Source organism: Grammomys surdaster, unplaced genomic scaffold, assembly GCF_004785775.1.
Source record: "Grammomys surdaster isolate TR1022 unplaced genomic scaffold, NIH_TR_1.0 170, whole genome shotgun sequence".
In the NCBI taxonomy this organism is placed as follows: Eukaryota; Metazoa; Chordata; class Mammalia; order Rodentia; family Muridae; genus Grammomys; species Grammomys surdaster.
The window spans coordinates 10,134,631-10,152,435 of NW_021604618.1; the positions used below are offsets into that span (position 1 = coordinate 10,134,631).

At 37.6% G+C, this 17,805-nt stretch overlaps 1 protein-coding gene across 5 annotated transcripts in view; it reads left to right on the plus strand.

Annotated features, from left to right (window-relative positions):
• Immp1l (inner mitochondrial membrane peptidase subunit 1) overlaps nucleotides 1–17,805 on the plus strand; it is a 55,698-nt gene that overhangs the window by 27,964 nt on the left and 9,929 nt on the right. For all 5 annotated transcript variants that reach the window (XM_028766956.1, XM_028766957.1, XM_028766958.1 and 2 more), the window contains 3 exons: nucleotides 3,253–3,386; nucleotides 5,216–5,304; nucleotides 9,129–9,255. In XM_028766956.1, the coding sequence (XP_028622789.1) occupies nucleotides 3,282–3,386; nucleotides 5,216–5,304; nucleotides 9,129–9,255 (321 nt within the window). In that variant the 5' untranslated portion in view covers nucleotides 3,253–3,281. The remainder of the gene's footprint in view (nucleotides 1–3,252; nucleotides 3,387–5,215; nucleotides 5,305–9,128; nucleotides 9,256–17,805) is intronic.

Sequence of the window (17,805 nt, forward strand, 5' to 3'; positions counted from 1 at the left end):
ACATATGTGTTTCCAGAGCTGACCATTTGATATTGGATAACTGATTGGTGTGCTCTTCCCTGTGGTAGACTATTTCTCCCACTCTCAGCATTCCTTAGTTGCCTGTAATTCTTTTGTATAGGGTTGAGACCTTGTGTGCCTCCTACCTGCCACTTTGGCATGCCTGTTGTTCATTGTTGTTGTCTTTGTTAAACTCATGTCTTGTTGAACAAATTTGAAGAAAGCTTGGTTTTTATTGGGGTGCACCCAAGATCTTGCCAGAGACTGCCTCTTAAGTGGGTTTAAAGAGATCATCCCTGAGTTGGGGCCCCTTCTATGGAGCAAAATTAGGAGTAGTTGCAAAGCAGGCTTACAGAGGACAGTGGAGCAATAAGGAAATAAAGAAAAATCTCCCCAAAACACCATATGGTGGCCATATGATTGGTCAAGATGGGTAGGGTATTCTCAACCAAGTCAAGGTTGGGGCAGGTCAGTCTCAATGAAACAGACTTAAAAACAGCATAATGGCTCCTGCCTTCAAAAATGGAGAGGGTCCTCAGTAGATTATGGGTATTCTGAGGAAAATATACTTTTTCCCCTCCTTACACAATGCTTCTGTTCATAGACGTATGATACTGCCTAGCTATCTTTTAATTCCTCTCAATTTTGATACTTCCTACAGCCAGTAGCTTCTTATTCCACAAGTCAAAGACCTAGTCCTCTATGCCTCTGCCATTTCAAATGCTAGTTTACACAAGGCCTCCCTTACTTCTGACTTACTGTATGTAAGTCAGGTTCCCTCAATTCCTCCTCAAGTTTGATCATCTCAAGGAAATGTTTGACAGATAAGCCCAGGTTATCATATGGGATATTATAAAGAATAGATATGACCTGTCAAATGAAGAGTACATAGCACAGGGTCTTGAGTATAAGTCTCTCTTTATGAAGCTGTGATACCATCTAGGAGATCAGCAGTAGTGGTTCATTTTTTCTACCCATTAAAGAAAAAAAGAAAGCCAGGAAATGTTTGAAAGTAAAGCAAAGCCAAAGTTTATTCAAAGAGGACAGTTTTTTTGTTTGTTTGTTTTTTGTTTTTAGAATTTAAAAGAAAAAATACCCCAAAGGTAACCTATAATCTCAGCAGCTGCTTTATGATGAGAATGGAGGCACCATGGGAAAAGCCAAACCATTTCAATTGAGCTGGCATGGAGGTCAGCCACAGTGGGGACAAGCAGCCACATGACTAGGAGAGGAGATTTTAAGAAAGGAAGTCTAAAAGTACCAGAAAAGACACACTTAGGCTCTGGCCAGCATCAGAAAGAAAGAATCAAGAAAGAAAAAGTTACCTGCTTTTCCGAGTCAGGACTTAGGAAGGCACACAGACATAGCTGACCATCATGAACCTCATGGGGGCTGGTAGGCACTGTGCTGGTCAAGGGCTTGAGTTCTGGGGATGAAATGTTTTTTGAAATAGGAGTCATTCAAAAGGAAGGAATACATACTGGGAAATGGTTTAATTTAATTATATTAAAATTTGAATAGCTTTAAAAATCTATAGTATTGATGGCTCAGCAGGTAAAAGGAATTGTCTAACCACATAAGCCAGATGATGTGAGTTTGATACTCTGAACCCAAGGTGGAAGGAGAGAACTGACTCTTGAAAATTGTTGACTTACACATGTCTGTCACAGCATGCATCTGTTCACACTGACATGCAAGTGTGTGCGTGGGTGTTGCCTGTAATATTAAAAAACCAACCATGCTATCACCATCTCCATGGCTAACACTATGCTGCGTCTGCCCTACTTCTCGAGGTTTACTTGGCTTCAGAACCCACTCACATTCCCAGTCATCTAACTCCCACGGCTGGCTGCTGCCAAACAGATAAGCATTCCCAAATTTCCAAGGCTAGCTGGGAGCACACTCTTGCAAACCCACGCTCCACCAAGGTTACCTTTCCCTGAAGCAGTGAAATGAAAATCTTAGTTTAGAATCAACAGATAACACAATTGCTGGGCTCGGAATCTATCATTCTAAATTTACCAACTATTCTATGTTAGAGATCTTCTGTCACAGATCCTGATGGATTCTGCCATCAGAACTATCAGTCCCCGGCCCTACATCTTATTCTTCCTTGCTCCTGCCCTCCAAAAGGAAGTTCCCTCCTCTGGCTTTCCCTCTTCCTCACTCTGACTTGGAAGGCCTGCCTTCTTCTCACCCAGTGATTGGCTTCTTGTTGTCTTTCTTATTTAATCAATTAGGGGGAAATTCCACTACATGCTAGTATGTATGTGAACATACATACATACATACATACATACATACATACATACACATACACTAAAATATATAGTATTTGTGCCTTTTTGTAGTACTTGTGAGTTCATTCAATTAGTAGTCAGTAGCTGCCAGCAATAGCAGGAGATCCTGCACTGTGGTGGTATGTATTTCAGCAGGAATTCTGAAACCTCCCTTCAGGTGACGCTGGGATTTCTGTTACAGAAAAGAATTCCAGGATACATGAATATGACAAAGTTAGATTATATTAAAGTTTTTTTTTTTTTTTTTAAATTCTGGACAGGCTTACTCTATGTTGCCCTTGCTGTCCTGGAACTAACTCATAGAGATCGTCTGACTCCGAGGGTGTGCACCATGACTACCTGGCTTTTATTAAGATTTTTAAACATAGACTTAAGCTCAGTCATTAAATGAGGAGAGAGGCATGTAATAGAAAGATAATGGTTCTCTCTCTCTCTCTCTCTCTCTCTCTCTCTCTCTCTCTCTCTCTCCCTCTCTCCCTCCCTCCCTCCTCCCTTCCCTCCCTCCCTCTCTCTCCCCCCTCTCTCCCCCTTCCCTCTCGCTCTCCCTCTCTCTCTTCCCCTCCCCCCCAGGTCAGAGTGGGAAGGGGAGGGCAGATTCATTCAAGTTTAGTAATGGCTCTCAGTATGATTTTGGAGGTTTCTGAGGTTTGGAGGTTATGTTGTTTAAAGATTTCAAGTACTGAGTAAAATGATTTGGTGTGGTCATCCTTACCAGGACCTTTTTCCTTTTCCTTAGTAATGAGCTTATGGGGTGGTTTTATGAGATGCTGATTATCTTAAGTCATGAATTCAGTCACTTACATGATCAGTAACAGATGAAGTAAACTGATTTGTGTCAACTGTACTGATTACAGCTTGTTCATTCTATGTCTAATGAGACATTTTACAGTAGATCTCTTTCTGAATTGTTTTAAGAAATGCTAATCAAAAACTTTTTGAAATTCACCATCAGGCTGGTGGTGGCAGAGTCAACATCGAAGTATGCTTCGTGGTGTTCTGGGAAAGGCCTTTCGACTTGCTGGCTACACCATTCAGTATGGCTGTATAGCTCATTGTGCTTTTGAATATGTTGGTGGTGTTGTAATGGTAAGTTTCTACATTTAGGAATTTCATTTTTAAATAAAACCTGTTTAATGGAAGGAGACATTGTTTTTTTTTTAATTGTTTGAAGTCATTTCATGAAAATTAAAACATGAAATCTTTCTAAATATTGAGATAAAAGGTATGTTTGGATTTGAGTGACACACACCTGTAGTCCAGACATTGAGGCAGTAGATTGTGAGTTCAAGGTAGGGCCAGGCTCCAGACTAAGCTCAAGTCCACCTTGGCATGCATAATAAGACTCTGTCGAAATTATCTCCCACCCATCCCTCCTCAGCCACAAATCAAAACAAACCTTGTCTCAAAACCTAACAAGGCCAGTGAGAGCCCAGCTGGTAATGTGCTTGCCACCAAGTCTGATGCCAGCACATCCACATGGTGGAGAAAGAACTGATTCTCACAAGTTGTCCTTTGACCTCTGTGGGTAGTCTGTGGCAAGTATACCCCCCTCCCTCACACCCCCACAAAATAATGATAAGAAATAATAAAACCAAACAAACAAGCAAAAGAATACTCTTTTGCACCTGCGCCAGAATAAAATGTAAGAACCATTGAATCCTTCTTATTACGTACTGTGTTTAGCAGGGTACAAACAGTGGTCTTGATAACTTGAATATAAATAGTAATCATTTGAGTGCTATGTGCTTTCTAGGAAAGTCAGTGCTGTTAACTTCTTATCTTACATTGTCTGTTGTCCCTGTGTAAGGAATTTATTCTACTCAAGAGGAAACTCCCAGGCTCAGAAAGCTAACTTATTCTAGGTCTTATAGTTAGTAGGTATAAGACATAGAATTCCAACACAAATTCGTCTGATGTTTAAAACTACTCATAACTGCCAAGTTTGTCACTAAAGCAAATGATTACTCTGATAAGATCAGCAGTAAACATTGGTTGCCTTTCCTCCAACCAATGTTTGTTTTCAGTTATCTCATCACAAATCTGAAAACTCAAAATGTTCAAATATTTGTTATGTAAGTGAAACAATATTTGGCTGACCAGACAGCCAATAGTTTTTTGGGGGCTGTTGTTGTTTTTATATTGACTTTACCTTAAAAGATTGATAGTTATAATAAACCTTATTTGAGCTGAAGTAAAGGATATACATGGATTTAACTAATACTCTTCCCCTTAAGTCTTGACAATGACATTAGTACTTTTAGAAGAAGCAAGCCTAAACTTCATTGTTATTTATTATTTTATTTAAATGTTTTTATTTTGTCTTTTTTTGAGTAAAAGAGTTAAATGATAGAAGAGATAGAAACTGTTGTTTATATTTTAAGTGGCAATTGTTACTCCAATGTTAGGCATATAAAAGACTGTTCTTTTCAGACATACAGATGCTAATGTCTTTAGAGTACATCTCATTGTGTTGATGTTTTTCAGTAGAGAATATAAGATGCAGCCCCATCATACTAAGTAAACATTTGCCTGGAAGAGGTAGAAGGATATCAGTTCTCAGAGAATGAATAATGTAAAGTTGCTTTAAAAATTTCCAGAATGGGCACTAAGAGATGTCTCAGAAAACCAAGGAAGTCCATCATTCAGTCAACAAATATTTAACAAGCATTAACATTATGCTGAGTATTCTTCTTGACAGTGGAGATTTACATAGCTGGGAAACTGAGACAAGGTCCCAGTGCTCCTCATGGAGTTTAGTTCTGTAGGGTTGGCAAAGATAATGTTATTTTGTGTATCTCTTATAACGTTAAACAATTAAAATATGGTCTGTTTTGAGAAGAACATTTATCCAATTTTCTTCTCTTAGCCTGTAAAATTTAAAAGAGATTTGAGCTCAGAAGATTCTTTCTTTTCAGTGTTCTGGACCATCAATGGAACCCACAATTCAAAATTCAGATATTGTCTTTGCAGAAAATCTTAGCCGACACTTTTACGGCATCCAAAGGTAAATTTCTGTCATGGATATAATTATAGTGAAAGGTATATAAACTGTATTTTTTCTGTAATTTCTAACTTTGCGTTAAAAATCCTTTTATAAGTATTAAGTAGACAGCAATCTTGAATATTTTCTGTTTATTTGAGAACATTTTAATAGTCAATATGTACAGTGTCTGTGGTCACTTGCCATCCAGCACAATAGTCCTTATTCAAATATACGTGAAAGCCTTATTCTCTTTGTAGGTTCCTAAAATGTTTTCATTCCAAAGCAAGAGCTATTCAGTGACTTGTAAATTATGGCTTTGTATATGTCTGGGAATGAGGAATTTGGTCTGAAGAATTTGGTCCAATGTAGTTTTCCAGATTGATAAATTATTGAGTATTAATTAGTAAATACATTGTTACCAAATTTCCCAAAACTCTATTGTAAGTGTCTCAAAACATTGTGCTACTATTTATCTCAAGGGATGCTCCTTTTGAATGGATGTCAAATTCTAACTTTGTGTATTTTCTAAACTGTACCTCTCTAAAAGTTTTTATAGAGTTAGAAAAAGAGTAAGCCAGCTTTTATCTCCGTGACCTACAAATGATTCCCACTACTGGTATTTAGTATAGAAAGGAGGGTTAGGCACTCTTTCATTGTCTACCTTTGTCGTAGCCCATTTCCCAGTATTGAAAATTGAAAATACTATGAAACTATTCTTTCCTTTGGACTCTCACTGACCCTTGATGCTGTACACAAAATTTTCCTAGTCAAGCTATATAGAGTCTAATATAAGTCTAATAGAGTCCCATGGAAGTTGTTCAAATCTTTTTCTGTAATAACCTCAAGAAAAATACTTGTAGATTTGGGGATTGTAAATTAAAACTACACAATAGGTGTAGTTATCTCCATTTGTTTTTTGACTTGCCAAAATAGCCTAGTGACTTACCCTCACTGTAGCATGAAGGCAAGTTGCTACTGCGTGCCAATGACATTGTAACCCTTAAATGTTCTTAACAGTACACTGGACTAGCTAATAGTTTGCTACTGCATGCCAGTGACATTGTAACCGTTAAATGTTCTTAACAGTGCACTGGACCAGCTGATAAATGTGTTTTTGAATAAATGGTCTTGTTTTCTCTCTCTCTCTCTCTCTCTCCCCCCTCTCTCTTTCTCTCTCCATCTATCTACCTACCTATCTATCTTTTCTTTTATTGGATATTTTCTTTATTTACATTTCAAATGCTATCCCCTTTCCTGGTTTCTCTTCTGGAAACCCCCTATCCCATCCCCTCTCCCCCTACTTCTATGAGATTTTTTTCTCCACCCTCAAATTCCCCTACACTGGAGCATAGAGCTTGCTTTATTTAAAATACTCGTTGCGGTCAGATGAATAGTAGAAGTAAGTACATTCAGGAAACTATGATTCTTTGAAGATTTTATTTTGTGCTCCGTTCATTCAGGAGTCTCATTAGTATGTAGAGTATCTTGAATCTGGCATTCATATGAAACAAAATAACAGAACCAAGTCAGGCAGCTGATACTGCTTTGAAAATATTACTCCCTTCATTTGGTTTGCTGCACCTTAGGACTAAGATTTCAATGAGATGAATTTCTGATTTTTACTGCTTCCTGTTCTTATTGCTTCTCCTAGTCAAGCTATATAGTCTAGTAGAGTTCCAGAGAAGTTGTTCAGATCTTTTTCCTGTACTAAGGGAAGGCCAGACTTCTATTTTGTGCAAGAATAAATGTCTCTACTTGTGGTATCTAAAGTATACAGGTCTCTTGTCCATTAGCTTCAGGGATTCTTCATACTTGAGGCAGTCTCCTGTTACTAATTCGTACAAAAAATAGCTAATGGGCATCTACTTTATAAACACGTTATACATTACAGCAGTGATGCTGTGAGTGAAACATTGACATTTGACTTGGCGGCTAGTTCACCACCTAGTAGGCAGAAAGGATGTTTATGACCATATTTTTAATTTAATAATTTGTTTTTGGAATTTTGAGATAGAGTAGCCCATGCTAGCATGAAGCTTACTATCTAGTCCAGGCTGGCTCCACACTCATAGTGATTCTGCCTGAGCCTCCCAGCTGCTAAGAGTCACAAAACACCACACCCAGCAATAAATATAATGGGAAAGGAAATTTTAAGTACTGGTTCTGTTATTAAATGGGTTTTTAAAACTCCCTGTAAAGAAGGCAAAAGTCCAGGAGTATATATTTTGATTTATCTACATATATTATCTAGCTAGACTAGTAGACATATATTAATAGTTTCAATTAACATTGAGCTCCATAAAACCAACCTAACTAAATTATGACGTCAGTGTTGCTAGTTAGGTTCAGACTTTAAGTGTCATGTTGTCAAATAACATGAGCTGCATAGGCAAGGCATGAAGATGATTTCTTCTTTCAAAGACACACTTGATGGTTTTTTATGTGAACAATTCCACTGACATTTCAAAAAACAAAACAAAACAACAACAAACAAACAAACCCCATGCTTTTCTGGCCCAGTTATAGAAGTAAATGGCTTGATACCATTCAGCTTTAGAAGTAGAAGCTTCACGATGTGGTTGTTGACAATACTATTTTTTTGGTGCCTGTAAAATTTTGATAAAATGGTGTCCTTTATTCTTTTACATAAAAATGTGTCTTATGAATTGCTCCTTGATTTGGCTGTTGGGGAAAATTTTGTATTACCTTTTCTTAAACATAATTGTATTAATGATAACGAATTAGTCTCACCATCTGTCCTTTTCTTGTTGCTGGGGACCAAATCTGGGACTTCCTGTATGCCAGATAAGCCACTCTATCATTGAACAATATCCACAACACTCTTTATTTGGGGTAGGGGCTACCAAAATGCTTAGAAGTTGTTTAATACTTACAATGTGACAGCAGTCAGGGTTCTTTATTCTTTTTTCAATTTTGACTTATTAGGACAGAGTCTTTTCTTCCTTTTATTTTTATGGATTTTTATATTATATCTTTTATAAATAACATCAAAGTATATAAATTTATATCTGGAATTACAGTTACTAAATATGTTAGATGTTGAAAAATGTTAGCATAATTTCTATATTCCTTGTTTAATGCAGGAAAAACACTACATTCCATTTGGTTGGGATATCATTCCTACCTCACATCCATGGCTATGATAGTTATGCAGGTGTGGATGTTTTGAAACAGTTTCACTGTGTGCTTTGATTGCCATTGAATTTGCTTTATAGTTTACACTATCCTCCAAATTATAATTCTTCCCTTCTTGGATTTTGGGATTACAGCCATGCATCATCGTGCCTGGAATAAAACCTCTTTTTTTCTCTTACCATATAGAATGTTTTCTCTTCCATATGTAATGATTCATATTATGTACTTGACATCATACCTATTGTATAGTACATTTGCTTAGCTATTAGTGTTTTATTTGGTTGTATCTCATTTTTCCCTCAGATGTAAGTCTGTCCTGTAAAATATGACTTAAATGAATTATATAACATATATTGTTATTCTTTAGTTTTTGAATTTTTGGGAAGTAGACAATATTTCTTCAATTTTAGTGCTCTAGAATTGGATAGAGAAATAATACATAGTGGAAATAATTCTCATGAGATTATTAGAGAATATCAGTAATTTTATATGGAATTTTTATGTCTTTGCTTGTGTTGACTCTAAATATCAGTTATAATAGTTTACAAACATGCTAAATATATGCGGGTCAGTATATGAAAGGATAAAGGGTATGTATTTAGGTCATTTTACAAAATTATTAAAGCAGTCCTATGTATGTGGTTATGCTTGGCAATAATACTGATACTTTTCCTTTTTTCTCTCTTTAGAGGTGACATTGTAATTGCAAAAAGTCCTAGTGATCCAAAATCAAATATCTGTAAAAGAGTAATTGGTTTGGAAGGAGACAAAATCCTTACCACTAGTCCATCTGATATCTTTAAGAGCCGTAGTTATGTAAGTAATGTTTCAATCATATCATTTTCTTTTTGCTATCATAGTCGATTAATATTAACTGAATACACTGAGAAAACAAAATGGTCTTTCAAAATGTTTGTATTGAGGTGGAGGTGGCTTAGCAGTTAAGGACACATACTATTCTTCCAGAGGACCCAAATTTGAGCCCCAGCACCCAAATCAGGTGACACATAATCCAGAAGATTCAACATTTTTGTACGCTTTAGGCACAGGCATTCACATGCACATGCACACAGACATATACATATATGCTTATTAAAACTAATAACTTAAAAATATTTGTATTAGCATATATTAGTTGTATATTTGATAGTGGGCTTCACTGTGACCTCCTCATATATGTATATTAGTACATTAGTACTTTGATGATATTCATCTCCCATTCCTCCTGCCATTCCAGCTAATCTACCTTTTCTTGTTAGCAAATTCCCCTTTTACTTTCCTGTCCAGTTTTGGTTGTTGTTTTGATTTTGTTGTTGGTAGTATTGATCCAGTGAATTTCACTGGGGTTGCTAATAGGAGCACAAGTGAGTACAAAGTTATTTATTCCACCAGTAGGTACCACTAGAGAAAATCTCTCCTCCCACTATCACTCCACAAACCATTAATTGCAATAGCTCTTGAGGTAATATCAGGTCTTTGAAATCCTACCTACTTTATGACAGGACATCTATTGATGGACCCAGTTTTGAGCAGGTCTCATCAGGTAGTTAGAGCTTTTGTGAGTTCGAGAGTGAGAGTCACTTGATGTCCAGAAAATGGTGTTCCTTAGCACTCCGCCCCATTCTCTGTTCTAACATTCTTGCTGCCTCCTATGAGTGCAAGAGGGGATGATACAGATGTCTCACTTATGGTTGAACTTTTAACGTTCACTTATCCTCAGTGCCAGGACGAGCTGAGAAAAGAAGCATCTCTGGTCAGAGCTGACAGTGATGTGATAAGACAGCATGATCAAAAGCAACTCGGGAAGAAAGGCTTTATTTCCGCTTACAACTCCCAGGGCATACTCCATCACTGAGAGAAGTCAGCACAGGAATTTTGAGGCAGGAACTGAAACAGTGCATGAAAGAACACTGCTTCCTGACTTGTTCTTCATGGCTTGCTCACCCTGCTTTTATATATAACGTAGGACTACTTGCCCTGGGCTAGCACCACCCACAACTGCCTGGACCCTTCCACATCAGTCAATCAAGACAATGCCTAGTAGACTTGCCTGTAGAGGTAGTTAGCTGCCTCCATAATATGTGTATGCATATGCCAGTGGGCACGTCTCACTTGACCAGTCAGGAATGGTGCTTGGGGAAAAGATCTTTCTTTGTATTTGAATTTAAGAAAATATTTTACCGAGTTTAAATATATTAAAAACAGTAACACTTGTTCATGATAATATTTTACATATTTTAGTTCTTTATAAAATCCTATAGAATCACCTCAATTTGAAGAGAAACAATATATTTACATAATTTTAAAATGTCTGTCAGGAGATATTCATTACATAAGAAATAGTAATGATTTCATATGGAGGGAAAACAGTTAGACACCACCCTCACCAGTGGTCAAGGTCAACTTTCATCTGTACTAAGACTTACCAATATAATGTAGATTAAAATGCAAAGAAGAGCACATGACTTTTGTGACATTTTTATCAAACAATAACAACAAAGCAACTTAATTATAATGAAGAGAAAACATCAAATTATGGGTTGAGAGGATTCTAGGATACAGTTGACTAGTGCAAAAATGTCATCACTGGGTGTGGTGGCACATGTAGGTGACCCCAGCACTGGAGATGCTGAACAGGAGGATCCCCAGAGTGAGTTCAAGGTGACCCTAAATTACATAGCAGGACCTTGCCTTACAATAGTCAGAATGGAGGGCCAAGAATGGAAAACCAAGAATGGTGGAAGAACTCTCCTAGGCAAGAGCAGGATGAGAGGACAGATGCCTAAAAGCAGTATGATGTCCGCACTTCTGGGCAACTGGGCTGCCCAGGATGCCTTCAGGTTTGCAATCTTGCTGACTCAGCCTTCCAGGAAACTAGGATTACAGGTATGAACCATCTATACACAGTATAGATTCTTACTTTAGAAGGCTCTTCCTTTTATTAGTTAACTGTAGAAAAACCAGCTGAAGGCTTAGTCTTTTTAATCCTTTAAACATTTAGAATAAAAATTGCATATCAACTTATCTTTACATACACAGAAGAGTGCAGAGGGAGTAGGAATGAAGAATAACAAGCAGATATGTACTGTGTTGGTTCTTCCCCCAGTCACACGGCTATTATCATACAGCTTATGGGAAAACATGGTGGCCCTTTCTTTACTCAGCATATACTCTCTTTGATAACTAGAGCTTAATTTTCTACTTTAAATTTTGTATGTTGCTGTCAAATTATACAAATGTCTGTTAACCAACTTCACCTCTATTCTTCCCTAAAATAAGCTAATAATTGAAGTTCGTCTTCATCATTGTTCCTTCATATTGAACCTTGATAGCTTGATTACTCTATTAAGAGAGTTTGCCCAATAGTTTATTAGTCTATTATGTACCATTGAAAATGGAGTCTAGGTCAGCCATGTAAATGATTTTTGACATATATTGCTATAGATCTAGACACAGAGTAATTGTTAGCTGATAGTGATGATAGCCTGGTGTCAGGTAATTCATTTTTCTACTGTGGCTTTCTTTATCAACATTGTATCCTTTTATTCTTCAGAATTGTTAATATGTCATATGCCTTTATCCTCACATGACTATTCTCATACCATTAGGTATTCTAGTGATATCTAAGTTGTTTTAGCAAAACAGAATATACTTAAGATCAGAAATAGTTTTGTCAAGAGTCAGAATAAGAAAGATATCTTTATTATGTACATAAATACCTCAATTTATGTATGCTGGTTTCTTTGTTAAAGTCAGTAGACTAGGAATATTGGGGCTAAAAGGTTTACATCAAAATCCTTGCTCTGAGTAATCAGAGAAGACAACCAGAGAATTACAAAATGTGAACTTTTTGAATATTCTATTTAAGGAAAATGTTCATCCAATTTTATATGTCCAATGAGTGAGCAAGTTAGAGGCCACTGCCATTGTTTTCCCAGGAGTGTTCCATTGACTTTGTGTCTGTAAGTGCAGGGTACATAACTGAAATAAACTTTGTAGAATGGCAAACTCATTTAGTCACTATAACTGTGACACAATTAAGTAGGGAGTACAAGTATTTGTCTGATAAGAAAACTATGTAATGGGGAGGTTAAATAGACCACCTCTCTCAAACAGGAGTTGTGTTTTAAACGCCAGGAGCTTGTTTATACACACACACACACACACACACACACACACACACACACACACCCCACCAGGTCATTACATTTCTCAGAACAGGCTCTACTCATCTATTTCAACTCCTATCTCATCAAAGTTTTCTTCTTGAATGTATTCATCTTTGCTATTGTTCCTGGTCAGGAATAATATTATTTGTTCAGGAAGCTAGGTGTTTTGTGTTTAGAATTTATTTGATTTTTATTTATTTATCTGTCTGTGATTGTGTGCTGTGTGTGTAATGGTCTCTGAGGAGGCTAGAAGAGGGAGTTGGGTCCTCTGGAGCTACAGTTACAGGTGCTTGTGTACTGCTTGCTGTGGGTGCTGAACCATCTTTCCAGCCCCAGAAGCCACTATTTTTTGAGCTTTTCTAGGCTCAGTTTTTTATGTCTCAAGAATTGCACAGCTATTACAGAACCACTTTAGCAAGTGTATCCTATTGATCAGGCGATTTCTAACAGAAATTCATACATGTTTGGAATACTCTGAAAACATACCCCAAACTGCTTGTGACTTTTGCCCCTTTAGAGTACTGTTCCATAGAGTACACTAGTATTGTGTTTTATAAAATAGCTTTCTTATTTTACCTATGAATTCCTTTAGGAGAACCGTCCATATTTATGTCAGTTGAACTACACAGTACAAGTATCAGTACGATGTGTGTTTTCAGTTGGTGGCAAAACCATTTATTCTATTATGTAGGTGGCTCAAGTAGCAATAATACCACATCATCAGTGATGCCTAGAATATGCTGTGTGGCATACAAGAGAAGTTGCGTTGTTTGTAAGTTTGGTAAAACCTTAACTTAAGCAGGTCCTGGTTAAATAGTGTAGACCCATTTTATTTAGAGTCTTAAAGGATTGCTGTACTTCTAGCTAGTAATGGAAATGCACTTGTGCAGCAGGAAGAAAGCTGAGTTATAGTACACTAGGAAATATTTAAATCAAACTGACAGTAAGCAGAACAGTCTCACCAACTAGATAGTACTGGAAAATGGCCACTTTATATAGTTAATGTTAATAGTCCTTCAATGTAGACTCTATGTTTAGGATTCAGTTGAAACCCCTGACTATCCTAATGCTGGTTTTCTGTTTGTTTAAGTGTCATTTGCCTTCTGTAAATGTTGCAACCATCTGGTCTTGTATTAACCAGTTATATTATTAACAGAAAAAGTACTTCTGTGTGGGGAGAGGAATCATCAGGTGAAACGGCTTGTTTATTATAAGTTGCTGATACACTAACTTCTAGGTCATTTAGATAGAAGGACTACCTAATGATGTCACTTACTACACTATATCTAAGCAAGGGACTTCTTTTTTTGCAAACTCTGGTGATAAAAGCTGTACCACACATCCATTTCTCAGCAACAGCTCCAGGTAATCAATCAGGGCACGTTACTAATGCCTTAATTGCAGCTGGTATGTAGAATTATGTTTACTCTCTTGCTAAAGTGAAATTCACTACGGAGATGACATGGCTCTTTCATCCTATAGCTAACACAGTTCAGAAGATAAATATCACTAATAGTTTACTAGTCTGAAGTGTTTTCTTGCTTAGATGTTAACAGTAAAGAATCATCTCTTAGGCCTCTCATTTCAGAGTTTCTGGTGCCTTCTCTGAACACTTTCACAATAGTTTAAACTTAACAATTATTTTAGAATTTCATTTTATAGTCTCTTCCTGTATATCTGCACAACAGAAAAGGACATCAGGTCCCATTTATAGATGGCTGTGAGCTACCATGTCATTGCTAGGAATTGAACTCTGGACCTCTGGAAGAGCAACCAGTGCTCTAAACCACTGAGCCATCTCTCCAGCTCTATAGTCCTATTCTTACATGTCTGAAAGATCAGCATTTGTGGTTGAAGATTAGAAAACTGTTCTGAAATTAATACATATTGAACACTAGGAGTATTTCAGTGATTTATATTTAGACAGTAGTAATACTACTGGTGAGAATCTAGACTTACTCTGTTCAGTAATATGTGTTTCAGTGTGTAAGTTAATTGATGCTTCTTCACTTTAATGTTGCCTAAATGTAATTGAGAAAAAAATAAGAAAGAATGAAATTGTATGCAGCTGTTCAATAGAAGTGCTGAACCCCACTCCAAATTCTGCTGTGATTAAAGAGAAATGTTCCACCTGTCAGATGGCCTCCTACTGTCTGCTGGAGAAAAACAATGACTGTTGCCAAGTCAGAGCAGGTTCAAATGTCTTGGAAGAAGCAACTAATGAAGTTCTTGCCCTGCTTCATTAGAAAATTAAATTTTGACAGGTTACATGTAGTTTTTGTGACCCAGAATCTTAGCCTATAAAAGTATTCTCACTATACTAAACTATTTTCTACCTAGAATAAGAATGGCTAAGGAGAAATAAATAAAACCCTATTTATAAAAATAAATGTGCATTATATTAAAGTGGCTACACATAGTAAAATAGGAAGAAAATATTGGCATTTCATGTCATTGTACAAAGAATCTAGATAGGTGAAAGGGTTTTCTCCTGTTTCTTTAGAGATTCTACAAGAGAATAACACATCACTACATGTGACACAGTAGTGCTTGTATCACTCCCAAATGTGCACATAAAGCTAACAGGACAAGATAGCCAAGCAGTATAAAGAAAATACAGCTATAGATGAATAATTTAGATATCTAAGGTGGAACTGAAAATTCTCATCTGTTTCTTGAATCTGCACCTAAAGCGACTTGAAATTTGACCAGACTTACCTTTTTAAAGTAAGTCAAAGTAGCTCTCGGGACATATACTAAAAAGGACTTCTGACCCTAACCAATTCTGGTGCCCAGGAACAGCCAGGTCACTGACTTAGAAGAGAGGGTGAAGGTGGAATGACAGAGAACAATTTGTCATGAGACCTAGGAGGAAAAAATGGAGCATTATACTCTTGGTAACTGCCAAAAGTAATCTCCTGGGTGGGTGCGGTGAAGGGAGGGAGGATGGAGCACCATGATAGAGATGACAATAAAAAGACAAACCCTTGTAGTTCCTTGTATTTCTCAAGCAGAAGAATAACAGGTAGAGATTTAATTTATAAAAGATCATTCTGGGTTTAATGTGGACTATCAAGAGACTGTTTGCAATGGAAATTTCTGGAGGTGGGGAACCTGTTTAATAGGCTGCAAATGAGATCTAATTAGGGTTGTAACATGGAAAATGGAAAGCAGTAACAATATCACAGAGATATTGAGAAAATACCAAGATCAGATTGGGTTTGAGAAGAAAGGGAAACCAAAGAGCTTCAAATTAATATCCATGTTATTAGCGTTAATGAAAAGTTAAATGGTCCTGGGGGGGAGCTAATTTCAGAATTAGAAGATACACACAAATTTTACACAAATTTAAGCATTTACTAAAACTCCAAAGACAAGAAGAGAATGCAAGCCAGAGGATGGGGAGGAGTGCTATGGTGTGCTGCCTTTGGACAGGATGGGGAGGAGGAGTGCTGTGACATGCTCACTTAGATCATGGCATGGCTGCTGCACTTACCTTACAGCAGCTATGGCTATCATCTAAGCAAAATAAAGCCAGCCAAACTCATGGCATAGGTAGGGTAAATGATTTCCAGACCTCATGCTTTACTGAGGACTTATGGGCAGAAGACAGCTGCTGGGAGAAGGATAATTCTTTTGTGAAAGTGTGGCCACTTGAAGTTTTCTATGCTCCAGTGGGATGCCCCAAACTTATGCAGATATGGATAAACACATTGGACTTAGTGAGTTATCCCCTACAAAATGACATGAATTTAGGAGAGGGATGTGTTTGAACATACCAGGGAAGTTGGAAATGGGAATGAATATGATCATATTTCCTTGCCTACATGAATGATAATGTCAGCAATAAAGAAAAATTATAGTAATTTACTAATAGTCTTAAGATACATTGTATTTAACTACTGTGATATTCCATTTGTTTTCATGATCTCACTGTCAACACAGTATTTTATTGTTCTCAATCCTACAGCATCAACCCTAGTTTTTAAACTATTTCATCTGTTTTATATATCATCATAAAAAATGTCTTCTGACACTGATAGGTTAGCAGTAACCATCAGCTCTCTAGTTGTATTTGAGGTTGACTCAGCAGAGGCGGGAGGAGCCAGGAAAGGTGGAACATGCCTGGTACTAGAAACTGAACCAACTACCTGGGCCTAGTGAAGTCATAGATCTTAGATGAGAACTTACTACCACCATTCCTACATTCTAAAAGTTATCCTTATACCCACAGAGAAGTGTAGCTAATACTTTTTATGGAAGAAGCTTCCCTTTACATCAAATGAAGCCATTACAAAACACACACAAACACACACACAAACAACTAGATATAATGCAGAGATCAAGGGATGATAGGGAACCAAGCCCCACCTGATACATTTACCACACAACCCTTTACCCTGAGGCTTGGGGAACATTGTAGAAGATGCAGCAGCAGTTTAAGAGCCAGAAGACCAGGAAGTCTGCCATGAGACCGTGTCTACTAGAAATGGTTACATAAAAAGAGACCTAAACACTGACAATATCAATAGGCTTGCTAATGTGGGAGGGGAAGATCTCAGGGATTTTCTTCTTGTAGACATGCCGGATGTCCAGTCTTGGACAAACCACAGGCAGCTAATGAGTTCTGAGGGAGAGTCAGCTCAAGAATGATCTCCCTGATTATCTGTTGCATGTAAAATTTAAAGAACACGCTACCACCTTCCCTGGAGCTCAGCTCTGACCTCTCCTGGTTCCCTTAGCACCATCCAGTTTAGCCCTGGATCAATCGCAACCAATCCCCAACCCAAGAAAGCAAGGAACTTCTGTCCGCAGTCCACTGGCTCCTTGGCTTTTCTATTGCTACTCCCAGCTAGCTCAGCTAAGCTGTCAGCTACCGCCCGTTGCTCTCTTTTTCTGCCCACCTTTGCCCCAAGGATGGAAGACAGTACACAGCTTTTTATTATTACTAGCCAGATAGCACAACTGCTGGGCACTGAATCTCCTGCCTTAGTCTTACCAGCTATCAGCCAGCTTCAGCCAAGCTCCTCGGCCCCTGCCTTGGTGGAGGTTGTAGACCCTAGATGCCCAAAGTCTTACATGGTTATTCATGCTTCTCATTCCAAAGCCTGGCTGAAAGACCTCCTCTTTCACTGTGTCTCTTCTCTTCCTCCGGGGATGGAAAGTCCCACCTTTACCCTTCACCCAGCAATTGACT